General features: G+C 36.0%; 1 protein-coding gene across 7 annotated transcripts in view; it reads right to left on the bottom strand.

Annotated features, from left to right (window-relative positions):
• The window catches only part of AMPdeam (AMP deaminase), a 343,486-nt gene that overhangs the window by 118,144 nt on the left and 200,165 nt on the right, over positions 1–25,177 (bottom strand). For all 7 annotated transcript variants that reach the window (XM_069841642.1, XM_069841644.1, XM_069841641.1 and 4 more), the window contains one exon: positions 6,327–6,477. In XM_069841642.1, the coding sequence (XP_069697743.1) occupies positions 6,327–6,477 (151 nt within the window). The remainder of the gene's footprint in view (positions 1–6,326; positions 6,478–25,177) is intronic.

The raw sequence follows: 25,177 nt of genomic DNA, 5'->3' as shown, positions 1-25,177 counted from the left end.
TATGGCGAATTCTCGGCCTCATCTCTCCAAATACTATTATCAATCTCATCGACGCTAAATAACCTAGTAGATGATACAGCGTCGTTAAATAATATATATATATATATATATATATATATATATATATATATATACACACACACACACACGCACACACAGAGTGATTCACGAGGATTTACCTTCCTTTATGGAGCTAATTTCCGAAGACATTCTGAGCAAAAAAATGTCATATAAACATATGTCCTAATCTCAATATTTTTAATCAATATTTTCAGAGTTACACTAATTTGAAGTTGTTAGTAATATACTTTTTTCTTTAGTTTTAAGGGTAAAAAAAATATTACAAATAGAGAATGAACTATTCATAAGTATCATTTCTTTAATTGGCTAGTGTTCTGAAGCTAAAAATGTGTTGTTAATTGCTATGTAGGCCTACAGATTTTGTTTTTCAATTTTTAACTAAAAATTACATAATTCTACGCATTTATCACAAAAATTTTTATAAATCATACGACTTTAGGAACTTGTTCTATACAGTTTAATTATGCATCCTAATGTACAGTCTTCAAGAATTTACAAGAGTGGCGTGATTTGTAACAATTGTTGTGATAAATGCGTAAGAAAATGTAATTTTGTAGTTAAAAATCGAAAAAAAAAAAAATCTGTACAAAGCAACTATGAAATTCACAACACATTTCTAGCTTCAGAGTTATCAGCTAATTAAAGAAATGATACTCCTGAATAGTTCATTCTTTATCTGTAATATTCTTTTACCCTTAAAACTCAAGAACAATAGTATTTTACAAACAACTTCAAATTAGTGTGATTTTGAAAATATTGAGATTAGGACAAATGTTCATATGACAGTTTTTTGCTCAGAATATCTTCAGAAATAAGCTCCGTAAGGGACGACAAATCCTCATGAATCACCATGTATGTCTATACGTATTTTCCCATTTTATATCTTATTTACGGGTTTGGGTAACTACGCAGTCTAAGGCATGCTCTCCTTAGGCGGCGAGGTCCTGAAATTCGTGGGTTCGAATTCTGTCTCGGACACAAATGGGTAAGCTTCATTAATGTTCTATCCTATGTGTCTCTATGGAGGCCCCTATGCTCTACTGATCTTAGGCTAGGGGAGGCCCACATGTGACTGTCTCTGGTGTGTGTGGTTTATAAAATCGTCCCCTCTCCTACAGGCATTGGTGCGTTAAGTCCTACAAAAGGAGGTTAAGCGAAAACGATAAATAAAATCGAGATAGGCTCTATTGGAGAGACAGCCGCAAGTTTTATACGTGAATACGTCTCTCGGTATGGAATGTTGAATGTAATGTAAAGTATCCCTTGCTCATACGCCCGCTTCCATTTGGCTGCATATGCCTCGACATCGTGAATTTTCTTTCTTCACTCACATTCACTCGCGAATTCTTCCAATATTTAACTTATCGACTACTTATTTTTGCTCAACTGAAATTACAGTGTGGTACATTACGAATCGTTTGACACAACTGCAAGCGTTCTATCGCCTCGAATTATACTGTCTCGGATACCGAGAAGCCCGCCAATTCGTTCAACTTCTCCCTCCCGAGTATCTCTACATGACAACACCCGCTCGAACTCAAGGTCCCGTTGGATACATTGGTCCTTCATCTATCGATCGCCGTTTACTTCACTGGAATATGTTGTGTAGTTTAGATAGAAGGCGCGAAGTCTCCTGAAAATCTATCGGCCGACTTTCAGGAATGGTACCCTATCTAGTACTGGACCAAACTTAAGTATGTATTCAAGTTAAAAATCTTATATAACATTACTTCAGATATAACCATTTTTAAGTAATATGCAATAAATACATCGGATTCGCGTGTTATCTTTTTATTGAAAAAGTCACTTAAAAGTTCGCTTAAACACGAGAACCGTCACAAAAAGTGAAGAAATAGCAAGTCGTTGCTTGTTCACATATAAGAGTACAATACTTCAAAATGTTTTGCCATGTTATGATTTCATTATTACATGTAGCTATTTACCTCTACGTACATAAATCTTATAGACAAAATATGTGCGTTTCGTCTTGTTGATTAAACGTGCTGAATCTAATTTGTCTAGCAATAAGGGAATGAAGCTGAAGACAAAGGTGACTGCAAGACATAGATGCTGGCAAGAGCACCATGAGAGAAGAAAAATGGTGGATAAGTTACAGAAAGGAGAAGAATGACAGCAAATTGTCAAAGATAAAGGAGCTGTGTGACAGAAAAATTTAAGATTAACCATATTCAAGAAAACAAAAAATAGAAACAAAAATTAATAACTGATAAGTCCCAAAAGGTTTAGCTATGCGGAAACCATTTAAGGGATAAGGGATATTTACAAAATTTGCTGCATGATAAAATAAGTTGAAAAAAGAAGGCATGAAAGATCAAACACAGATGGAGACAAGTAAGCCATAATAGACGTAAGATAATGTGAAGAATAAGAAACGACAAGAAAGAGGGTCAACTATAACACACCAAGGCTCACCACTATTATAAAATGACTAATAGGAATATAACTTAATAAGAATAAAATTGTGATGGTTCAAGGGTGATGTGGGGAGAATATATGGAACGAAGGATGGAACGATAGGGACACTAACTAAAAAATTAATAATAATACAATTGCAAGAACAATTCTGGATGCGAATTCAGGTGGTAAAAAGAGCTGGCAGGAATATCTGCACGGCGCTTGACACTGTCCGTCACTCTCTGCAGCATGTCCGTGGGATTTATTGAATTTCGGTTCGAATTGTCCTTCAGATCTTGGTTCTTGATAATTTTCCCTGATATAACCCCACAGGAAGAAATCAGCTGCTGATTGATCAGGTCAATTTATGTCGCCAAAGCGAGAATTTCGGAATACTGCATCTCGGAGATAATCTAGTATATTTAATTTTTGCACAATTTGTAACTTAAATGGATTGAAATGTAAATCAAAATGCAAGATGCGCGTAACACTTCCGTCCAACACACCCAAGGGTTGTGAATATTGAAGAACAGACCGGCGAGGACTCTGCCGGAACGTCGTTCTCACTCTCTCCACATTTTCTGTACTATGCACGGTTCCAGGGTGACCTGGAGGCTTCTTGTCGGTTGCTGATGCATTCAGGATGGTCTGACGAGTTGAAACGTTCCCATTTCTTCCGATTTTAAAGTGACGCCTAAAATATATTGTGTTTATATTGTGGCACCCGTCTGGAGCATTCTGGTTGCTTCGGAACTGTGCGCGCTCATCCAGCGAGAGGGAAGGCGCAAGGAAACGAGACTCGAGCTTAGGAGGACACTGTGGCGCGGAGCGGAGCGGAGCGAGGGGAAAGAAGACTACGGGACAGCGCGGTGCGGAGAGAGCAGGGGAAACGTCTGGAAACGAATTGTTGTGGAAGCCCAGAAGTTTCGCGACGCAGAACATTCTAGACGTTCGTGATAAATAAATAACACCGTGAGTTGCCGACGGAAGTCAGTCAGTAGGGAGAGAGTTAGTCTTCAGTCAGCCTTCAAGTCCTGGACAGCAGCGAGGTGGACCTGAGTTCGATGTGCAGTGAACTTGAGTGAGTCTGTAACTGTGGCAGTATCCAGGCGAGTGCGACGTATCCGGAGACTTGGGTTCGATGTGTAGTGAACTGTATCTGGAAGGCTTGGGTTCGACGTACAGTGAACTTGAGTGAGTGAGCTAGAAAAACTAGCAAAGGCGAACGAACTGTGAACTGAGAACAGACAGTTTTGCTCTGCACATAGTGCTTTGTGAACATTAGTTGAAATTAGGAGTACATTGTTTTTCTCAATAATACACGTTTATTGTCATTGTCGTCGTGTGGAGTGCAATAACGACTACTGTGTTATTGTGTTGACTGGAATACCCATTGTTGACGGGTGTGTGGTTAAAGGTAGAAATAAAAGTCACATTGTTATATAAAAGTTACAACATAGTCTTAAAAATTCTTGTAAATCAAAAGTCCGATGTTCATTCAACCAACGTTCCATCATTAATAAATGATACTGATAAAATTATTCGACACATTGTATGCTGACGTCGTAGCCGTAAACAGGAAAACGAATCAAGGAATGGTATTAGACCCAATCATCATATTTGAGAGAGATACAATGCAGCCCCACCAAACTGACGAGGAAGAACGTGTCATTCATGAATTTTGTTTGTCTTATTTCAGCAACAAATATAACATCCCCCCTCAACAATTGGTCAGTTCAGGGAATTCTTTTTGCAGCCAGGGGATCTTTGTCTAAATACACCTACGACCACGTAACAACTTCTGGAATGCAAGATCTTCACTATGAAGATCACTATGCAGATCTTGGAGGACTCTGCAGATTCTGCATTTCCACGTTTATTTTAATAACAATTAATGTCTCTTTCTTTTCATTATATTTATATTAACTCTGCGTTACTGTGGTGGGGTTTTTCAAACCCCAGCTCGTACGTTGCACCAATTTCTGACTATTTCTTCTAGTTTGCTTTGTCATATGGGCCGTTAGTTGAACTTCAACCGTTGAACAGTACAGACGCCGTTTTTCTTCTGGGGTTTCACATACCCCACTACAGTATCGGTACAAGTTTCTTTTTTCTATAATTTAAGTTACTTCTAAATTTTTATTATTCTAATGATTACGATACCTTGTACAAGACATACAAAGTGTTCGCTTACACCATTTAAGTCGACCGGGCGGCGCGCGATCGGACGAAGGCCATGAAACACGTGGCAACCAGTATCATTCTCATTGAACGGCAGATAATCTTATGAATAAATCCATATTATGTAGTACAAAAAAATTCTGCCAACTTTAAATCGTCTGATTTTATTGTTCCTGCCGGACCTTGTATAAGCTATAACATAAGGGCTGCTAGATGTTATGCTATTAATGATGATCGATGTGATAAACTGTGTTGCACAGCTATTTCAGACTAAATACGTTTAATCCTACTGTAAAGAAACCAAAATGTAATCTGTTTAGGATTCAGTGGTCTCAGCACTCGTTGAAATGGGTAAAGGGTAAGCGGGGCCGTCTCGTGTGCCCCGTCGTGCAACAGTAAGAGGTAGAGAGCATACCCACTAGCAACTACAAGTACACCATACTGCAGTGTGTTCTCCGCGGGTAAGTGACGCTAGACCCAGGGTGCTCTGTGCTGATGACCGCTGGTTTAGGTATTCATCGATTCTAGAAATGTCATATTTCTTCAAGATTTTAGTAAATGTTTTCACCTCATCTGGAAGCTCATTTCTTCTAGTTTTCAAATATATAACTTGTTACCATTATTTCAATAATTTCATAATTATTTGGGCAATTATAATATAAGCACACTATACTTTCTATATATCCCTATTACCCCATCTTCAGTGTCTGTATTCAGACATTTATTATCCTACCGACGGACAAAAAGTAGACTTCCAATTGGACAAAGGACTGCATTGAGGTATCAAATTGAAGCTTAAACTTGTGGCCATGTTGTAAACTAAAATTATTATTTTCAATCAACTATAATAATTTTATCCCGTAAGTGTATATATATATATATATATATATATATATATATATATATATATATATATATATATATATTTTAAGTGTTTATATTTATAATGTGGCATATCTTTTGAATGATTCGATAAATAATTTTGGTATGCAACATTCTCCATATGAAGGGGATCATTTTCGCGAAAGAAGATTTACTTTGGGTCAACTTCTAATGGAGTTATGTCGGTCCAAAATTTTATCATTTTTTTTTTTTTAATTTTCATTTGGGCTCCCAGATTCGATTTTTAAGTTTGAATTACCGTATACTAAATTGCTTAGTTTACTCCCATGAATCATGTCACCAAAGTTTGAAAGACATTAAGGGAAAAATGTGGATTTTTTTTTGTCCTAAGAGTCTGTGAATACCTAGCATAATCCATAGGATATTATGTGATTTTCAACAGTAAAATGGGAGGATTATATAAATAAATGAGAGCATGAGGAATGATTAAGAACCTGAGCATGGTAAAACAGGAGGAGTAAAGATATACAAAACAAAGGAAAATACACCTTCAAGAGAAAGACCAAGAGCTAAAAAGCGGGACGATAGTGTGAAAAGGATAGAGAAGAATGCAGGGGAAAAAGGACCAAAAGTCATAGCGGGCAGTAGAGGCGAGAAAGAAGGAAAGTAATCTTATTGTTAGAATACGAGTAATATACTTATTTACTATTCCTTTATTTCTTACTTGTTGAAAACTGCTGATCAAATAAACACAGAAGAGCGTCATTGTGTCGAAGGGTAGTATTGAGACTAGCATGCAGACTTACTCCGCTTGTGTCCTCGCCGCTGATGGACACACGCTGAAAATGAGGCACGAAGTCGTGCTCCTCTAGTTTGAAGGGATGCTCCCCCTCGTCCGGGACCGCTCCTATTGACGGCTCGTAATGGCTGCGTCGGTCCTCGAGGTCCTTGACCACTCTGGAGGAAAGAACAAAGTCTAATTATAATCTAAAATAATTATACACGTTAAGAACGACGGCATCTGTAGTTTCACTTCACTTGCCGATTATAAAACCGATGTGGAAATTTATAGGGCCCGAATTATTTTTTATTTTCTGTGTTGTCTTTGCACTGGTCTTGTTATGTCTTGCTGATAATATAACCAAGAAAGTCCCTAAAATTTGCCAGTGTCTGGTGTTATCTCAAGAATCTCACAAGAGCGAAGATGGAACAAGCCAAAATGAACATTAACAAAGTAAAAACTTGTTTAATAGCTGCGACGTCATCACTTAGCAGCGAGATTGATCGTGACGACACATGAAAAGTGAATCTAAGAGCGTATTCCGAATCTCAGCGCTGAGCAATCTGATGGCATCACGGTGTTCCGAATTTCAACGATGACGACACTGATGCTCCACCAGTGTCGCACGGTTCCATCAGGTTGCAGAGGTGGTGGCAGTATCCATCAGCCGTCATCAGTGAATCTGATTGGTTCTTGTATAGGGCACAGTCTAGTATATACAGTCACGAAGCTCAATACTTACTAAATATGCAAACATAGACAGTTGAAATATGCATCCATAGATAGTTGCTAACCACCAGGATCGCTACTATCGCCTAATCACAGACCCTTTACCCAGCAGACGATAAAATGTATTGTACTTTCGATATCGTATTCTTTTGAAAAAATTAACACCTTCCTTACACTACTGAAATGTGAAATACATAAGGTTTATACATTATTTTCATAAAGTATATATTATATTTTATAAACTCACCTTCCTGGATCTTTCGGAAGAAGGATAAATCTGACCTCTTTTTCTTACAGTATTTATAGTACCACAGACGTCTTCTTGTCCCATATTATTATTCAAATTATTGTATTTTAGCCATTTACAGTTATTACAACCGATAACGAACATTTCACAGTTTACACAACTTTTCACAACAAAGCGAAATAAGGCACAGTCAATGCCTTTTCGATCTAGACCAGGCCGTAATGTATGTTCGGGTTTTCTATTTCAGTGTATGTAGCTCAGTGACATATTATATAACTTTATTGCGTATCATTGTTAAGTTTTATTTAGTGTAATGTGTCCATAAGTTCCGTTTACTTCTTGTTGCATAATATGTTGCAGAAATAATTACAAAACTGTGTTATTTTAATGTGAAGGGAATTTTACGCGTTAACATATCTTTTCGCATCAACATTTTAAGTTTAGAATTGAAGCTACTTTGAGGTTCAATAAGAACGAATTTATATTGTGATTTTAATTTAGCACATCTACCATGCCTACCTTTATTGTAGACAGAAAATTTACCATACCACTCCTATGAAATTAGTGTACGTACGATTGTGTTACTTCGTCTCTTAGGTATTAGATAAATACAATAATTCAGTACTCAATTGTAGTATTAAAATACAGACAAATAGAATGTGACGGGTGCCATACATGACATTATGTTTAATTATAATGTATAATTGCGAATATAGGAACATAAGTTAAATATAGTAAACACAACCTATACTTTCCATATGACATAACATACATTATGTAGTGGCAGGGCATTGGAGACCACTAAAATTAGACAGAAATGGGCAACTGGTACAGTAAACATAACCTATAATTTCAACATATCTAAATATTCGTGCGGTGCAACTGAAAATTATTGAATCGTGCATAAATGAATGTACAAGAATTTCGCAATATTTAATCGAAATAAAGGCAGGTATTACACATACGAACAACGTAATTTTCGCACCAAAAATATTACACCTTAACTCGCATGGAATTTGAAACGCCGCCCTTCGTGATCGGGTTAGGCGAATTACATGGTCTGCCTTACGGCCTGTATTAGATCACGATGGCAGTGACACAGTCTATTGTTCCTAGTACTCACAGCGCTCCAAGCGGCTAGCAACTATCGTGAGAAATGCAAAAAATCACCCCAAGCTTCGTGACTGTAGTAGACTGTGGTATAGGGCGGGAATTAAGAGACGAATGATTTCGTACACTGTTATGTCATGGCGAAGTGTTCTGCTGTATTGTTTGTAATGAGCACAACCTAATTTTATCTTGACAAGATAATATTATTTAACTAAATTTTCTCATCAGAAGTAATTGCTAAATTACTATAATTTGGTTTAAGAGACCATTACTTGCTTTCAGTCATCTGATGACTCATTTATTTTTAGGATTCAACTAATAAAACCATTTGTTGAAATACTTTCAATTACAATAGGTATAAATCTGTAAAAAAAAAAAAAAGTTAATATGTCCTTCGTAATATCCACTGTCTACAAATAGATTAAATAAATCTAATATTAATTGCTACTTTGTGCTATAGTTTACAGAATGTTTACTTTAACCCTCATTACCCATTTTTACTTACACCACTTCTGCTCTGAACGACTCATTTAATAGTCACAAACAATTTTAGTGCAGATGTTAAAAAATTATGAGCAATAATTTTGCCAAATAAGAATATCTTCGACCAAAGAAAGTTCAGATGACATTAAACGTGCTGCAGAACTACGTACTTCAGTATTTTGCAACATTCAACACTCGATATTACTTCAAAATTAAACTACCATTTTTCTAAGTAGGCCTACTATAAGATACCAACAAGTAGAGGCGCGATATAAAACAAACAAACATACATAAACATATACATAAATATTAAACAAATATGTAAGTATATAAATAAATAAATAAACAAATACATAAATAAATGAACAAGTGCATAAATAAGTAGGTAGGTAGTATTTTGCAACATTCAACACTCGATATTACTTCAAAATTAAACTACCATTTTTCTAGAGGCGTGATATAAAACAAACTGAAACATACATAAACATATACATAAATAATAAACATAAATATATACATAAATATATATAAGTATATAATAGATAAATAAAGAAATAAATACATAAATAAACAAGTGAATAAATAAGTAGGTAAGTACGTAAATAAATAAAATACATATATAAATAAGTACATAAATAAACAAGTAAATAAATACATAAATAAGCAACGAAATAAAGACATACATAAACAATGAATATGCCTACATAATAAAAATAAATAATTGATAAGTCGTAAAAATTAATTTAAAAATAATAAATAAATACGTAATAAATAAATAAAATTAGTTAATAACAAATAAAGCAATAAAATACCTTGCTGATTATTATTTTAATATAATGCTTCCCGATATGAGCCTTGGGTTCAGAGTCATAATTTATAGGAAATTTATTAACTTTATTATTTAACTTTGTTGTGATAAAATGAGTTTTAAGTTCGGATTTTTTTATTACTGCGAAGAAAAATTAGACGGACAAATTTCGTTATATAGTAGATGGATCAAGACAATAAATTTATACCACAAACTCATGTCCACTATTTTAATTTTTCATCGCCAAAGACCGCTAAAGTAGTTTAATCCATCGGATGAATGCATACATCACTTATCAGTGCAGCATGGACAGGCGGGCTCCTTGGCATTTACCTACGCGGTTAAGTCTGGCAGCAACAAGATTCGCCAGATTGTCATGTAGTTCTTCAGTATCCACCGATGTCTCACACACCACTGCTCATTTTGTGACATACAGAAGCCCTTGTAAGCACACAGAGCGATGCAATGTCCAGCGAGCTGCCATTTTCAGAGATTTTCTCTACTGAACTGAGTACAGTGTACCGTTGAAAATTACGACACGAAGCTATCGGTCGCAGTCTGCACGCTCAAACACACACAGATACTCGTATTATACAGAATGATCCACTTGTCACTTCATTTTAATGTTTCGTGCAATCCTGTAGTTTGCCTTCGAAACTACGGTATCGACAGGCAACCTGTTTCGAGGATGTGTCAATACAAGGTTAGATCAGAAACGTCTATACCTGCAAGTGCAGTTACCTACGTCTTCCTTACTGAAAATAAACTAATCTGAATTTTGTCTGGCTAAAAAATGTTAATACCAGTTGATAACTTTCTTCCTTTATTTAAAATGTTAAGAAGGGAGCACCTATTATATGTAGGCAAGGTTGTATTCATAATTTCGATGGTGTTCGGGTTTGTAAAGGGGGTTAAGTCGTTTTTTGTATAAATGGAGTTTTGTTCACCAGGTAAATACACAGCTTAAATTCTACAAGTAGGCGTGCAAAAAACAAAATAATACTAGCGTTTGATGCATTTTATTTGTGTAGAAAATTATTTGCAATAAGGGTCCGAAGTTTAATTTCCATTTATCTCAAAACAGATTTTTATGATTTACCTTCCTTCACCCATTCACCATAGAATTTTAATAAATAAGGTGTTATGTTTATTTATTTTATAAGTACTAAAGTTGATAGTTTTGAAAGAACAACCATTTTACAACACTAGTTCAAACTGTAAGCATCGTTATGAAATGTATTTACGACATCTCTCCAGCATACTGGAACTGTCCAACCGGAAAGACGGTGTTGACTTCAATGGAAATTCAAGTGACAGTAATGTGTTCCATCATAAAATAAATGTTTCACATTCCTCTGTCCCTTTTGCTTTCGCACCACTTCTCCCTGCTGAACACTGTTCCCTTAAACGCAACACATCTTATTCAAAACAAACGCCACAAATTCTACGAGATTTTAAGTTTCTGGAATATAGCACAATCGCGTAAACGTAAAGTCAATTCATAGTTTATGGAATAGAGTAGAATCGCGTAAAATGAACCACGAAGAAGACTCGAAACCTCAACCTTACCAGATTGGCTACATGTCTCAACCAAATGAGATAGTGTTTCCAGCAAACTATCGACTTTGGATTTATGATCTGATGATGGATACTGTACAGATAGGGAATTAAAATTCGGAGCGAGTTTCGATGGAAGTCCACCTTATGTACGCAACAATTTCACACGACTGTCCACAAGTAGCATATACACAAGAGCTTTTGTTTACTCCACATGCGCAGTGTGTTGTAAGCGAAACATGTACAGTAGTGGCAAAAAAAACCGGACCGACCCTCGTAGCTGATTTCAGAACAATGTTCACTCCAGAGCACGATAGACTGGTAACTAAGACTTTCGTGGTTCGAATCCTGCCTGGGAAGGAAACTTTTTTTTGTTCCTCATTCAAATTTATTCCCAATACTTTTCGATTGCTGGTAAAATTCATGTTGTGGGAATAATAAGTTAATTAAGTAGTAAAATATCGCGACAATCGAAAAGTATTGGGAATAAATTTGAATAAGGAACAAAAAAAGTTTCCTTCCCAGGCAGGATTCGAACCACGAAAGTCTTAGTTACCAGTCTATTGTGCTCTGGAGAGAACAAGGCTCTGAAATCAGCTACAAGGGTCGGTCCGGTTTTTTTTTTTTTGCCACTACTGTACAATAAGAGACCTTCAGATTTTATTTCCGTATCTGTACATAAATATATTTTATATACGGCATTATGTGGAATTGCGCAACTTCGAATAAAAAAAGACGTAAATGGCACACACGAGTGTAAAAACGTATTTTTTTTTTACGTAGAATATGTCTTTCCCCGTACGAAGTATGAGCATCCATTCCGGGATCCATGGTCAAGCGAAGAAATGACAGAATTTCAAGTGCTTACTGTAACAACACTATCAGTCAGTGGTGAAGCTCGTAAGAGGCTTTTGAGGCTTAGCCTACCCAAAAAATTTGAGTTATTATATCGAGTAACAGTAGGACTATAAGTTCGTAATAACCAGGGAAAGGATTTATATGTAAATACATATTTACTTATAAAGCTAATATAATTTATATTTTGCATTATCTTTATGTTTCACAATGTGTAGGGTTGAAAAATCCTACTTTTATTTTCCATATTTTTCCATATTTTAGAGTTTAGTACATATTTTCGTTAATTTCCATATATTTTCCATATTTCATATAAAACAGTCCATATTATATTAGGTTTAACAATAAAACAAAACAAAATTCCATTAACTTTTAAAAATACATTTCAACAATAGAGATTTAAACACATGTTCAGTAATCCCTTTAACATCAGAGTTATTTGAAAATTAGCAGTCCTATCAACAATGGGAAAGTAAGTTACAAAACTGTATTAATTTAATTTAAAATTTTTAACAGACTTCAGTTGTGCAGCTCAACAGTTAAATGCCAGTCAGAGTACACATAGGTTCAGTTTTGTAAATCATACTATAAAGACGGTAAATATGCCAAAAGTACGTCATTCAGTCAATTTAAAATCAAAACTAACAAGTTACATTTCAGAATTTAAAGAAGATGGTTTATCAACTGACAATAAAATATTATTTTGTAATTTGTGTCAGTGTGCAGTATCATCTACACAAAAGTTCCTGGTGCAACAACACATTACAACTAGTAAACATCAGGCCAACAAACAACTACATTCCAAGCAGAGACAATTGTTTTTAACACAACCAACAACATCGAATGTAAGATCTGAGTTTAACATCGACCTGTGCCGTTCTCTCATCTCTGCTGATATTCCTCTCTACAAACTAAAGAATAAGGTCTTCAGGGAATTCCTTGAAAAATATACTCAACATACAATCCCGGATGAGTCAACACTTAGGAAGACGTATGCTCCATCCATCTACGATGAGACAATACAGAAGATAAGAGATGAAATTAAAGATAGTTCAATTTGGGTTTCCATTGATGAGACTCCCGACAAAGAAGGTAGACTTGTTGGTAATGTAGTTATCGGTTTGTTAGGTGAACAATATTCTGAACGAATTCTTTTACATTGTGATGTTCTAGAAAAGTGCAATAACAAAACTATAGTTAAACTGTTCAACGAAGCTATGGGTATCCTGTGGCCAAAGGGTATTATGTACGATAATGTGTTATTCTTTATTAGCGATGCTGCCCCTTATATGGTCAAAGCTGGACAAGCATTATCTGTTGTATATCCTAAATTGACTCATTTTACTTGTGTGGCGCATGCATTTCATCGTGTGGCAGAAGTGGTCAGAGACAATTTCCCTAAAGTAGATTTGTTGATTTCATCAGTGAAAAAAGTATTTCTCAAAGCTCCCAGTAGAGTTAACGTGTTGAAAGAAATGTACCCTGAAATTCCATTGCCACCAAAGCCAATTTTAACTAGATGGGGTACATGGCTAGAAGCAGTTGAATATTATGCCGAACATATAGACTCTATTAACAATGTTCTCCTTGCATTGGACTCTGAAGATGCAGTCTCAATTGATACTGCGAAAACAGTTACCTGTGACATAAGTGTGAAGAATGACTTAGCTCACATTCAGCATACATTTTCATGCATCATAAAAACGCTCAAAAGTCTCCAAAATAGGCACCTTTCACTATCTGAAAGTTTTGAAATTATAAATAGTACTGTGGAACAACTGAATCGTGGTAGAGGTAAAGTTGCAGATGCAGTAAGAGCTAAGGTGGACACTGTACTTTCAAAAAACCCTGGATATGAAGAACTACAAAAGGTTGTTGCTGTGATGAGTGGTGAATCAACAGTGAAGATTAACTTGGACTTATCCCCAGCAGACATTGTGAAATTGAATTATGTACCAGTTACTTCTTGTGACGTCGAACGCTCTTTTAGTCAGTATAAATCTATCCTCAGAGACAATAGAAGAAGATTCACTTTTCAGCACTTGAAAGAAATGTTTGTAACCTATTGTTATGGTAACAGACAATAAAAATTGTGTTTTGTTGAAACTACATTGGAAGATAAGGTACGTCCATTATATTTTTTGTTTAGTTTGATTAAAATGTACCAATATTTAACGTACATAGTCATTTTTTTATAATTTTAAGTCCATATTTAATTCCATATTTTGGTAAAAATCCATATTTAATTCCATATTTTGGTAAAAATAACTACATATATATTTACATATTTCATATATTTTTAGTCCATATAAATCCGTTCCCTGGTAATAACGATAGCTATATCGTAACACTTGGTTGCACTTTGATCCTTCCATATATGAAGTTCATTGTTGGCAGTCCTTCCAGGATCTGGGAGTTTAGTACGAGGCTTGTGGCAGAAGCCTCTAAACACACGGCTACGATCGATCATGATTCGCAAGCCGGGAAAGGAGTATCGATTCGCTACATTTCCATACGAAACGAAGCTAGCCTTCCGTCACAATAATACGTCACGCTATATTGTTCTCTGAATGCGTTGCGTTATTGAGTGTTTGTTTAATCAAAAATGCATACGTGTGTGTGTTATATATTAATTTTGTGTAAAATGTGTCATAGTAAGAGAACATTGAAGTCATTATTTGTAGAATGAAAATAGAAACTGTTTTCAAGTTGGACGTATGAAACAATATGTGCTGACAAAGACAGGAGATCGACACCACATTTACATATTAAAATAGGGGATGGAGGAAGACAAAATAGAAGAATGCAATTTTCATGGTATAAGAAATATCCTTGGCTAAAACAGTGCTCTAAGACAATGAAGTCATATTGTTTTACTTGTATTCTGTTTGGAGGTGGTCATCATCATCTTGTGGGTTCTGTGTCACAAAAATATTTGATAGAAAAGGTGATAAACAACATCTGCTCTATAAAAAGATACAAGATAAGCAGATTTTTTCAGTCTACCCAGTATTTACACCTTAGCTTCGTCACTGCTATCAGCCACAGCCCAATGCTAATGTTATTAGTAGTTACTGTAGGTCATGAACCAATGCAACTTGTGTGACCACGCCCAGTGACACCACCTCCCCTCACTATGGAAATGAGGGCCAAAGTTGCTTAGAAAATTAGGGTGACGCGCAGATTCTCTCAGTAATACGTCAGCACCGAGAGCAGCTACAGACCTTTGCAACCACTAGTTTGATTTGTAATCGAAAATTCTGCAATATTAAAGTGATAATAAGCACATACGATACACTTTGAATGAACCATATTGAAAAATTGTTGTGAGTTGGGACTAATTTCGGAATGTCGCTTCATATGAAGAGAAACTATACTGTATGCCCTTCATTAATTATTTCTCCTATGATAGACCTATACTCTCCATTTGTAAACCGAAACAAAAATAGAACATTGAAACCAACATAACTGTAATTTTAATCCCGGAACCGGGTAACGTAATCTATGTGACGGTGTTATTAGTGACACAGCGCAGATTTTTTCCCGTTTAACAAGCAGTAGGCATACACCAACATAGAGCTCTTATTCTTGTATGCTTCGAGATATAATTAATCTATTTTCCTGGCCTCCAAAAGATGGCTAAATGAAGATATCCATCTCTCCCTTTTTAATATCACCCCAGATCACATATATGTAATAGATTGCTCATCCCTATGTTAAAATCTGTAGCAATTTGAAGAGAACAACCGCCAGAATCGCCACCCGTCCTCCGTAAACGAACATGAGATAGCAGTACAGTCGCTAATGCAATTCAAATGGGAGTTATGTCGTGACTCCTTATGTAACAACTAGATGGCAGCATAGTAAACCTGACAAAAGTTGTTACCGTCAAAACCTATAAGGCCAAGGAATCTGGGTATATATGATAAAGAATATCACGACACATGTAAGGGGAACTTATCTTCATATGCAACTACTGTGTATCATTATGAAAGGTGAGTATGACTATTGAAACGCTCCATTTTGACCTAAAAAATACCAATACATTTTATCCAGAGCCGTTTGGTTCTGCAATAACACCGAACTTTCTTCAGCTTTAATTCATTCACAGTGTTCTCCTCAAGAGCAGGTCTTTCACTGAAAAACCAGAAATTCTTCTTAAAAAAAGCGCTAAAAATCTTGAGCTCCATTAAAAATCCATCGTCCTAGGTCAGTTTCAAATATGCGAATAGGATATGAAGAGAAAAAGCCTAAACAAAGAACAGCTAGGAAGTCTCATTTAATGCTGCCTGAACAAATACAGACTTCTCCTACCCAAACGCTCCAACCAAATGGAACAGGTGCAACATATTTCTCATTTCGTTATCTTCTAATACGTGGTTCGTTATTCACGTCCCGCTGATACTCATTGACGTCACTCTACAGGTTATTATCCCACATGACAATACCACAAGCCAGCTGTGGTGTGTACGGCGGTTAGAGCGCAACTCAGAGGACCCGCAGTTCACGGAAGTGGATTTCGAATCCCGCATATTGCATGGTTGTTTATCCGTTGCCAATGTGAAATCCTGCGTTGCCTTGGAGATACCACGTAGCAATAAACTGATTTTAAGGAATACACGCCACGTAACTGTCTAGTGCGCAAGATTTAAAAAACATGTAAAAAAGGAGGGAGATCTCTGATAAAGGTCTAAGGAAATAAACAGAACAACAATCTGAACATCAAAATAAAGACCAAATTAGCATCAAGAAGATGACGCGTAATTTTTTATTATAGGTTTCATGTGTTTTGCAGCAATTTCGTTTACATACATACATATTTATGTATTTTAAAAGTAACGCATAATTACAATTAAATTGAACGGGGGAATTTGAAAGAAAAAGCTCAGACATGTCAAATCTTCTATTTAGTAAGAAATGTAAAGATTAATTTTTTGGTCCTACAGAATACGTCTGTTACGGTAACAATTAATATTAGAGAAGAAAAATTCGCTCCAGTGTCGGGGATCGAACCTGTCAGGCCACAAAGGAAATAACACTGGAGGGGAGAGATTCGATCCGGTGCTGTGGATTGAACTTCGGCGTAGCTCAATAGTTAGAGTGCTTGGTACGTAGAACCAAGGACCGGGTTCGATCCCCAGCACCGGAGCGAATTTTTCTCCTCTAATATTAATTAGTGAGAAATGTTATCGAAACAAAACATTTTTGCGATTATTATTATTATTATTATTATTATTATTATTATTATTATTATTATTATTATTCATCGAGAACATTTTAAATAACATCCTATGGTTTTTAATATCATCTGAAAGATTATTTTCATGTAACATTTCATTATTGTTCTATATTATAAAAGCACTACCTGAAAAGAACTTGCGTGGTATCCATAAGTTTTTCAAATACGTGTAGCTCAAAACACGGAACTATTTATATTGTTATGTTCCATATCATAAATGTTTTCTTTCTGAAATTCATTGTATATACGTACAAGTACGCATTATCTTCTTTGTTAAACAGAAGGGAATTATAAATTATTCTGTCTGAAAACGGTTAAGATTTAATTACAACACTAGAACAGCAATAACAATTGTGCTGTGTCGGGTCCTGTACTCCAGGTGATCTCCACGTGCAGTAGTATTGATTTACCAACACCGCATAATTACGGTTTGAAACAAAGCGTTACATGCCCGACGGTGTGGCAGCCAAATCCACCGCCATTCTAATGCGAATTTATCGCCGCCGTCTCTCAATTTTTTTAAAGGCATTTAATACAGTCACACTTTGCGACTTCTCAGGGACCTGGTTTGGTTCCGAAAAATTCTGTGGGATTTGTAATTTAAAAATCTACTCTGAAGAAAATTTCCTGAATTAAGATTCTCGCTCTCATTAGAGTCATAATTGTCTTAAGATGATGATGATGATTATGATAACAAAAAAAAAAAAAAAATAAAATAATAATAATAATAATAATAATAATAATAATAATATACAGGTATTCTCATTTACATGCCATAAAGACGCTTTGGAGAGAGATCGAATGTAGAGCTCCACACTTTCAAGACATCGACATTAGAATCATGTAATGGTGTTGACATTAGCCTTTATCTTGGGAAAGACCCAGTACTGAATTTCATAAGAGGCTAAGCGAGTCTCGAGACGTTAAGAGAGTTTTAGCAATCTAGAGACAGGATTTTCATACACTATCAAATCGTAAAATATGCATGCATCCATGCACTATCAAATGGCCAAACATGCACAATGAAGGGGGGGGGGGGGAAAACACTGAAAATATGCACCATCAAAATTGAAACTACATTTATATTATTTTCGAATGGCACAATATACTACTAACAATCTTTCCAAATTTCTAAGATTTTCTTTTCCCTTGAGCCATTGTGTCACAAGATCTCTTCTTGAACATTTAATCGGAGGCATTACAACACTTCACAGATCACCACAAAACACGAATACAGTAGCTAATTCACAAAACACCTGTACATGTAGCCTACTACAGACCTTCTACCTATCTGCCTGTCCAAATTAAAGGCATATAAGGGGAAGCATGTTAGTGCTATTGTCGCCAAACTACGAAGTATGGGAGGGAGCAGAAGAGGCATCCTTCTAATAATAATTTTAGCCTCAGGGTAAGACTTGTATAGAAGAGGAGTGTGGAATTCCAGTGTGACAATACAATGAGAGGATTAGCTGGCAAGGTTCAAAGTCCTCAGGTAGAAACCCTGCAAACCATTAGCATTTCACTTATATTTTTCAGTACATATACCCAAATATTGTAAGCTCAGAAATACCAAACTCTACGAGGCAACATTTATAAAATGCAGTATCATGCGATTTAATATAAAATATTCAATGAAACTATAAAAATGGATGTAATATGCAACAAAGCTCAAAATATACATTATTAAACTTACAATCTAAAAAACATGCATTATGCATGAATTTCCCACTAAAAAGACCAAAACATGCATATATGCACGGAAAAAGAATACATATTTCGAATCACTAAACCATGAAATGGATATTTACAAAGTTTGAGAACTGTAGCAAGCTTATATAAAAACATGCATTTGCATGAAAATCCTGTCTCTACCAATATCTTATTAGATTATCCAGCTATAAATATTATATTATTATTATTATTATTATTATTATTATTATTATTATTATTATTAACACGTTGGTATAATGGTTACTAAGCATTCCTTGTATTCGAGAAGTCCAGAAATCATGTCCAATGTCGATTTTTCATGAAGTCCCTCAACGAATGCAAGGATGCACCTATTGGAAAGGGCCACGAGTCGCTTCTTCCGACTCTATAACCTTTTACGATAACGTAATCCCATATAATATCCACCGATCTTGATCAACAGACTTGACTTCTACCTGGGAAATACCGCAACTGACTCACTATACTCTCTTTAAGTCTAGAAGAGGTGACTGCAACGCCATGAAGCATGTGTGTTAGTAAGCGACCTAATAAAAGTGCACAAAAGTGATACCAGAACCCATTAAGTGCTCTCAGGTTCTTTAAAAACTTTAAGCAATTATCTCTGATGAGACATAGTTTTCGACACGTAGTGTCGGATTGTCTGTATACATCGACTTCTACTGAACTAATGGACGGATATTGTTCATATGTCTACGAGTCAAACTTACAAGGGAATGATATAATTATTTTAATACGTAATTAATATGTCTTTATTTGAAACCAGTTTTATCTTCCTGTGTTACGGAAAATTTAAAATATTACATGGAGAATTAATGCCCTTTATCACCTACCTATTCACTATCTACTTGGAAGATTTAGTAAAGAGTCGGCCTGGGTAGCGTAGTTTGTATAGCGCTGGTCTTCTATGCTCGAGGTTGCGGGTTCGATCCCGGCCCAGGTCGATGGCATTTAAGTGTGTTTAAATGCGACAGGCTCATGTCAGTATATTTACTGGCATATAAAAGAATTCCTGCGGGACAAAATTCCGGCACACCGGCGACGCTGATATAACCTCTGCAGTTGCGAGTGTCGTTAAATAGACCATAATTTTTTAGTAAAGAACTGTTTTCAGAACATGGGAGGAGTAATATTAGTAAGAAGAAGAATAATGTGCAAAGGATTTACTGATCATACGGTGTTGTTAGCAGAAGAAGAGACGATACTAAGGGATATGCTGTGAACCATGTACGACGGATCAATGGATGTTACAACCCACCATAACATTGTGATTCTTCGCGTTTCGCCATATTGCATCACAGTGCCATATTTTTGAATGCATAATTCCTATTATCCTTCCTATTGGCTACCATATGTATGAGGTAGCTCGGAGAGGGAGAACGGAGGTTTCCTTGAAACTTACTCAGAAAACTCGCACGGTAGAGGATACATCATCCAGTATTTATACTCATGAAACCAGGACGGTAGAGGCAAGATCGTTTCTTTATATTTCTAGTAAATTGGAGGAGTACGTAACTTTAGTATCATACACTGTGTGGATTTCATAACTGGATTTCATTTACGATAGAATTGTTAATGTATACTGGGAATTTTGTTGATATACGACGTATTAAATTTCTGTTGGGATTATCTTTAGCTTCCAGAGATATTAATGAGGATTAATAACGTTAGGATTGTAACTCGTGCAATCGACTGGAAAGTTATATTGGGGCGAATTGTAGGTCACCATAGTTATTTAGTGAGATTATGCGAAGTGGATTTGCTGGTGATTGTACATTGCGTCGCGTCTATAGGTTACGCAAATTCTTTAGAGAAAATTTACGTCGTATTGGAATTTTGTGGTAACATATGAAAACATTGCTAATGAGCAAAGCTCGGATCTTGGGGACTTGTGTGTCGTGTGCTTGAGTAAGGTTACAGGCATAACGTACACAAAGCTCACGCTGCAAGTGCTCAGGGACAGTCGTTTGTACTAAGAAAGTGGTCACATCGAATGGCAAGAAGACGAACGAATAAACTGTGTCACGTCGAAGCCAATGACATTAAGAGAATTACAGGTAAACGGTCTGTTTGAGGAATTAGAAAATACGTGTTATTCGAATGGGTGTTAGGGAAGTTTGAAAATGCATTTCTTAAATTTTAGGTACAGAATTTCGTGGAGGAATTCTGAGGAGATACATTATTTTCTTCTAATGCAGAGTTTATATCTTGTAAGTTGTACCACACATAAACTAGAGCTGGAAACGGGCATTCATTGAAAGACATTGCAATCCTTTAAATTGATGGAGAATTTGTCCATAGCCATGGATCAAGTCGTAGAGGGACCTTCCCTAGTAGTGATACACTAATTGAAAACTATTTGCGAGAAAAATTTAGGATATACTTATCTTTCTCAGATACGAGATCTGCTGAAAATCGAACAGGAACAGTGACAGTGAAAATATTCAGTATTTTATTTAGGCCCAAGACTTTATAATAAAATTTCAAACCATTTTCCAAATTTGAAATTTTTTAAAATTGAAACTTTGAAGTCCGGTCGCTTAGCCACGTTCAAAGACACAAGTCCCCAACTTCCGAGCTTTGCAAATGAGCATGAGATTTGGATTATCGTTACGGAAGTATGTCTAGTTTTCGAAGGTTAGATTGGGTACGTTGGTTAGAGCGTAAGTGTGCTAGTTATTCCTCTCCCTCTCTCTGCATTAGGTAGGCCTATTGATTTTGTGAAATATTGTGCAGATGTGTGCATATTATTTGAAGGGTTATAGTTTTAATAGACCAAGTGTAATTTTATCTTGTGATAGCAATCAACTTTATATTGTCCTCTGGATTAGAGTTGGTCTCTAAGAAAATATTGTCTCACGATATTGTACTAGATCATTTATGATAATGAATGCAGGTTAATGTACAGCCATAAGTTTATATGGCTGAGATAAAGTGAAGGAGTTGCGAGCGTCGTTAAATAAAACATAATTTTTTATAGTGAAGGTAGTATGTACGGATGTATTAGATTTGAGATAGTTTGCAGAGTAGTTCTTTATGAATCTAATACAGTTCACTTTATAGTAAGAGAACACTGAAGACAGAAGCACATTACAGAAACATAGTTGGTAGTAGAGCTAGTATGCAGATTGAATCCTTGTTGTTATACTTCAGTATTTTTGTATCATCATTATAGGCCTATTGTTATCGTACATCAATTCATTTGTATATTGTTTTGTTATTCACCATTCAGTCAATTACACTGTTACTGTTACAAAAATTGGTATTTATTTAATTGCTTCCACTGCAATTATCAGTGTTATTGTTACACTGCGCCAACCAATATAATCCAGTACGCCTGTAACATCTGACGCGACGGCACGAATCCACTATAATTGGTTCAGCTGCTGGATTTAAATGACAGCTATGAGCATTATGAGATGGAGATAAATGCAAACAAGACGAAAACCACGGTTATCGAGAGAAAACTAAACGTGTGAATTCGAAATGAGGCAGTAAAACAAGTGGACAGCTTCAAATACTTGAAACTTACTGTAAGTAGTAATATGAGCTGCTGCCAGAAGTCAAGAGGAGGATTGCAATGCCAAAGGAAGCTTTTAATAAAAAAAAATGAGCATTTTCTGCGGACTTCTGGAAAATAAATTAAGGAAGAGATTAGTGAAGTGCTTCGTGTGGCATTGTATGGTACAGAAACATGGACGTTATGACGTATTGAAGAGAAACGACTAGAAGCACTCGAAATGTGGATATGGGAAAAAATGAAGCGTGTGAAATGGACAAATAGAATAAGAAATGAAACTGCTAGAAAGTGATGCTGAAACTGATCAGGAAGATAAAAAGAAATTGGATCACTGGCTGCGAAGAAACTGCCTACTGAAGGATGCTCTGTAGGGAATGGGAGAAAAGTTCGGGGCGGAAGAAGATATCAAATGATAGACAACATTAAGATATATGGATCATATGCGGAGACTAAGACGAAGGCGGAAAATTGGGAAGACTGGAGACTGCTGCGTTTGCAGTGAAAGATCTGCCCTTGGGCAGAAATCTGTGAATGAAAGAATAAATGGAGAATTATTTCCCCACTTTTAGTTGCGAATATTGTACATCTGAACAGCCTCCGGGCCCAGCCATGTAGGTACAGTAGACGTAACTACTGTCCGTCCGAGTGGTCTGTCGTGGGGTCGTCAAAACGATGAAAATCACGTGGTAGTTATTTACTTAATGGGTCCCTTTTATTTAAATTATTTTAAACAGTTATATAATATTCCGCAGATTTCTAATTCAATACAGCAAATATTTTCAGGTAAGAGCCTAACTAGCCTTTACAGAGAGGCCAGAAGAAACGAGTGGGGGAAACCGGAATGAGACATAACCACTCGGACGGACAGTAGACTTCAGTGAAGAGTACCTCACTTTTCTACGATTAATATCCTTCGGTAAATTTATTTGCTGTACGTGTGAATCAAGGCAAATTCTAATAAACTAACATTCATGCTACTTAATATTAGAAATGATTACAATATAGCTATTCTCTTACTTATACTAAGTTACGCAGTCTCGCACATTTACAGACAATTCTGTAAACACAGTACTCTTATCACATCTTAAATGCAAAAGAGAGTAGTGTGCCTGAGTACTAGTCTAGATCAGATAAATGAGTCACGTAGCTAATAATGGTTTGCGGGTTCGAGTCTTACAATATGTAACGTATGTCAGTTAATGCTATTGCTTTAATGTGGGAACCCCGGAACATTTTACATACAGTAGGTACTTCCTCCTCATACATTCTACTCTAGAGGTGTCGTAAATGTACTGCAAAACGAGATCAGCAGTTGGATCTTGTCTTTTAAAATGGTTGTGCGTTCAACACTGATACAAGAAAGAAAGAAAGAAGAAAAATAAATATATATAACTAAGTAAATAATAACTATAAGTAAAATAAATAATCTTCGTTGTCATTTACCATCTCAGAAGCTCATCGTTTTCAGCCTCCATAGATCTCAGTCGTTCCAATCACCAGGTACAGGTTCCTTTCATCCCTGGTTTTGTTGATCTATATATTATACTTTCATTGCAAAGTCGGCCTAGCTCTTCTCCTTTTCCTTGCTGGGGACTACTTTATAATTTTCTTTGGCCAGCTACATTCCGGTAGGCGTTGGACATATCCATGCCATTCAGTGCTCTATTTTCTAGTGTCTTTGATATTGAACATGTAACCCCAGTTCTTGTCCAAAATAATTATTACTCAACCAAGATGAGTGGAGCCGCGGGCGTAATGTGAAATATCGCGATGCGGTATTACGAACGCAGGAGCAGTAGACTAGTACCACGGCTCCGGGCTGCAGGACTCCACTGGCCTTGGTCGAGTAATAAATACTTAAACAATAAATAAACCAACAAATAAATAAATAAAAAGAGTAAATGAATGAATAAATAAATGAATAAATAGATAAATGAATAAATAAACATATTAAAATTTGTAATATAACGTAACTCACACCTAACTGCGCTGAAATCTTGTACGAACAGGTACCACAATATTTTATCAGCGTGCTTTAAAAATACAGGGTTGCATAAAAATAATATGAGAAAGTGAAGTCACTCTGTACATACAGTAGTTATTTTATATAAATTTGTGGAAAATTGATGGGATTCTCCGTAAAACGTACGATGTATAAATGAAATAAAATAACGTAATTTTCTGATTACATGAAATAATTCTACCTTTAATGTGTAATTCTGGTAACGGACGTTCATTCTTTCATTTGTCCGAGTAAAAAAAAATATGGCTTATTTAACGACGTTCGCAACTGCCGAGGTTATATCAGCGTCGTCGGTGTGCCGGAATTTGTCCCGCAGTTCTTTTACATACCAGTAAATCTACTGACATGAGCCTGTCCCATTTAAGCACATTTAAATGCCATCGACCTAGACCGGGATCGAACCCGAAACCTCGAGCACATAAGGCCAGCGCTATATCGACTGCTACCAGGCGACTTTCGTCCGTGTATTACATGATATTCGCAGAATGATAAAGGATCTGAATTCTTGCGAAAAACGCAAACAAGTAATGAATAAGAATGTGTCACATTCGTGATACCCATTTTTCAGTTGTGCAAC

Source organism: Periplaneta americana, chromosome 12 (assembly GCF_040183065.1).
Source record: "Periplaneta americana isolate PAMFEO1 chromosome 12, P.americana_PAMFEO1_priV1, whole genome shotgun sequence".
Classification (NCBI taxonomy): domain Eukaryota; kingdom Metazoa; phylum Arthropoda; class Insecta; order Blattodea; family Blattidae; genus Periplaneta; species Periplaneta americana.
This window is presented reverse-complemented; position numbering and strand designations above follow the sequence as displayed.